Raw genomic sequence first — 3,517 nt, 5'->3', positions numbered from 1 at the left:
TTTTTTAAGTTTATAAGTGACGTTTAATATCTCCTTTGTCTATAAGGAAGTTAGACTCTCATTTGATTGCGTCTTCATCAGCAATGTTCAGTAAATTGCTCACTTAAAATCTGATTCTTTTTTCCCCTACTGCTTACTTTCATTATGTTATTTCAAAGAAGCAAAGGCTCAAAATCTCCTTTTTTTTCTTTTTTTCTGATAACAGAAAAATATATTAGTTCTTGTTAATTTAAGAAACTCTTTTGTATTTACATTTGTTTTCAACACCTCTGCCGATATTTTCAGGAGTAGGTTGGGACTAACCTTATCCGTAAGTATATTATAGTTTTCGTTCTTACCAGAAAATGTAATGAGTGAAAAAGAAAATAAAGACTTCCAACATCATGTATATACGAAATGAGGAATCAATATAAAATCTGTAACATTCAAATTAGGTATGTAACAACGATATATCAATAAGAATCAGGTCAGTTTCCAATGAATTAATCTCTCTCTCTCTCTCTCTCTCTCTCTCTCTCTCTCTCTCTCTCTCTCTCTCTCTCTCTCTCTCTCTCTCTCTCTCTCCAGAAATAGATGACTAAGTATTAAATATAGTTATATCGTTAGAATATCAAGATAGAGACAGATATCTTAAGAGGGAAAGATAAGTTAGCCCAGGATGTACATGAATGTGAGCTCCTGGAAAGTAGAGGAAGCTTTAAACTAAGAAAAACGTGGCTGATGCCAATGCGAGGGGCCATTGGATCTAACTGGGTTGAGGTCACAAAGTTGGCACAGGAAAGAGCCATATGCACCCAATGGTTACCAGATTCTTCAGTAGGTAAATAATGATTAAATATTGGATTTTTTAATTTCCATTTAAAAGTTCGATGGAACCTTTGATCTACGATAGCAAAGAGCTTCTCTCCCTTAAAACGTTTTAATCACGTTATAAGGACAGTGAGACAAGCTATCACCAACAACTGACGGTTTATTCAAACAGGTGCGGACGGAAATGTAGCATGCACGCTGGCGCCATTCTGGCTAGAACCAACCTCCAACAAATAGTGTGTTTCTTCACACGTACAAATACTCAAAATACAAGTTAATGAAACAATGCAACGTAATGAGAAATACATGAAATTGTAGCTCTGATGGAGTGGAACAAATATATACAATTAGCCACAGTGTGGCGAAAGGAGAATTCAAATGAAATGGAGAATTCGATGAGAATGCTGAACAACAGAGGGAGCATGTCCTTACAAGTACCCCCCCCCCCCCACGCCCAAGACATCAGGCAGTGTAGAAGGCTGATGAGGCTATGCTTCGTATCGTTTTGGGCGTCGGAGAGCTCCTCTTGTTTTTGAACGAAGGGGCGCGTCGGCGGTCGACATATGGATAACTACATCCCGCCGTCGTTTGTTGCTCTTCTTCTCATCGGGCGCCTTATTTTGAGGTGGCACTCTGGATCTGTCAGGTCCCATGGAGGCAGTGTCGCTTCCTTCAAGAAATGCCGGTTTCACGCGGTCTATTGAGACCCAGTCCTCTTGGCCATGCACGTCGAGAAGAAAGGCTTTTGTCGATTTACTGATGACTCAGTAGGGGCTGCGATAAGGTCTGGTCAGCGGCTGTCAATGAGCGTCAACGCGGACGAAAACATATCCGCAATCGTCCAGGTTCCTCGGCTTGAAATGCTTAGTTCTGTCCTGGTAAGTTTCAAGACATGGCCTGAATTTCTTGGCGATGTCCCTAAGGTGATCCAGCAGTGTGTCGTTGGTTGATGTGGGAAAGAATTCTCCGGGAACTGTGAGCGCCTCTCCGTAAACCTTTTCAGCGGGCAATGGCTCGCCATCTGCGCGAGGGGCGGTGCGAAGGCCGAGAAGTACCAAAGGAAGGTGTGATTTCCAGTCCACGTCGGGGCAGCTCTCCATCAGGGACGCCTTGAGGGCACGATGAGTTCGTTCGACCATGCCGTTTGCTGTGGGGTTGTATGCTGTGGTGCTGTGGAGTGTCGTTCCCGTCAGGTTTGCCAGAGCAAGCCACATCTCAGACAGGAAAGCAGGGCCTCTGTCCGTCGTGATGTCGTCATGAATGCCAAATCTGTTCACCCAGCCCGACAAAAGGGCTTCGGCGCATGCTTGGGTCGTAGCTTCGGTCATTGGTGATGATTCCAACCACCTCGTGGAGCGATCAATGATAGTCAGCAGGTAGCGAGCATATCCCGAAGGCAGCAAAGGTCCCACGACGTCGATATGGTGTTGGGGAAAATCTCCTACCCACGATTCGGTGTGACAGCTGATCTTGCTTGTTTGGCAATTGATGCATGTCTTCGACCATTCCCGGGCGTCCTTTTTGATCCCTGGCCAGATGAACTTCTCAGACAGCAGGCGAGCAGTGGTGCGTCCCAAGGGGTGTGAAAGTCCATGGATGATGTCGAATATCTTCCTTCTGCAGGAAGCGGGAATCCAGGGACGTGGGCGGCCGATGCTGGTGTCGCAGAGGATGGTTACTCCTGCCGGCCCGTGGGGAATTGCAGTTATCTTGAGCGTAGATGACCCCATCAGGTGATCCTGTGCCTCTTGGTCGTTGCGCTGCTCGGATGCGAGGTCGGCGTAGTCAATTCACAGGTGGATTGCGTCGAATTCAATTCTTGAAAGGGCATCTGCGACTAGGTTTTTCTTTCCAGGAACATAGCTTATGGTGCAACCGAATTTGGCGATTGCTGCGAGATAGCGTTGTTGTCGGGAGGACCATACGTCTGTCAATTTTATGAAGGCATGTAGGGGCTGATGGCCTGTCGCAATTGTGAAGGGTGTGCCCTCCAGGATATACCTGAAGTGGCAGACGGCGAGGTAGACGGCGAGGAGCTCCCTGTCGAAGGTTCTGTATCTTGTTTCATCGGTTTTCAGCTTTCCGCTAAAGAATGCCAACAGTCGTGGAGAACCATCGACGAGCTGTTCCAGCACAGTTCCACAGGCGACATTGCTGACGTTGGTCGTCAGTCGCAGAAAGGCGTTGTCGTCGAAGTAAGCCAGGGTGGTAGCGTTTGCGAGGGCGTCCTTTGTCCTGGTGAATGCGTGTTGTTGTGGGGAACCCCACTCAAGTTTCTTCGCCTTTCCCTTCAGAACTTTGTTGAGGGGGGTCAAGGTCTGTGCGATGTTGGGGATGAAGCGCCTGTAGTAATTGACCCTCCCCAGGAACTCCTGAAGTTGGTGGGTGGTCGTAGGTGACGGGAACTTCCTGATGGCGTCCACCTTGGTTGTCATGGGTTATACCCCACTCGAGGACACGCAATGACCGAGAAAGTCCCCTCCTTCAGCACCAAACGTGCATTTATCGAAACGTAAAACCAGGCCCTTTTCCTGCAGGCATTTGAGAACGGCGCGGACGTGCCTCTGGTGTTCCTCCTTGGTCCTTGAGAATATCAGGATGTCGTCGGCGTTGCAGACGCAGAATGGTAGGTCACCCAGGATGCTATCCATTAGGCGTTGGAAGGTCGCCCAAGCATTGCGTAGACCGAAGGTTGACGAATCGGCGA

General features: G+C 47.7%; 1 protein-coding gene across 1 annotated transcript; it reads right to left on the bottom strand.

Annotated features, from left to right (window-relative positions):
- Positions 1–1,610: 1,610 nt before the first annotated feature.
- Positions 1,611–2,138, bottom strand: LOC137617573 (uncharacterized). Its single transcript, XM_068347581.1, has one exon. It carries the CDS (start codon positions 2,136–2,138, stop codon positions 1,611–1,613), a length of 528 nt encoding a protein of 175 aa, XP_068203682.1.
- Between the last annotated feature and the right edge of the window lie 1,379 nt (positions 2,139–3,517).

The sequence above is a fragment of the Palaemon carinicauda genome, chromosome 23 (genome assembly GCF_036898095.1).
Source record: "Palaemon carinicauda isolate YSFRI2023 chromosome 23, ASM3689809v2, whole genome shotgun sequence".
Taxonomy (NCBI): domain Eukaryota; kingdom Metazoa; phylum Arthropoda; class Malacostraca; order Decapoda; family Palaemonidae; genus Palaemon; species Palaemon carinicauda.
Note: the sequence above shows the minus strand (reverse complement) of the source record. Positions and strands in the feature narration are given on the sequence as shown.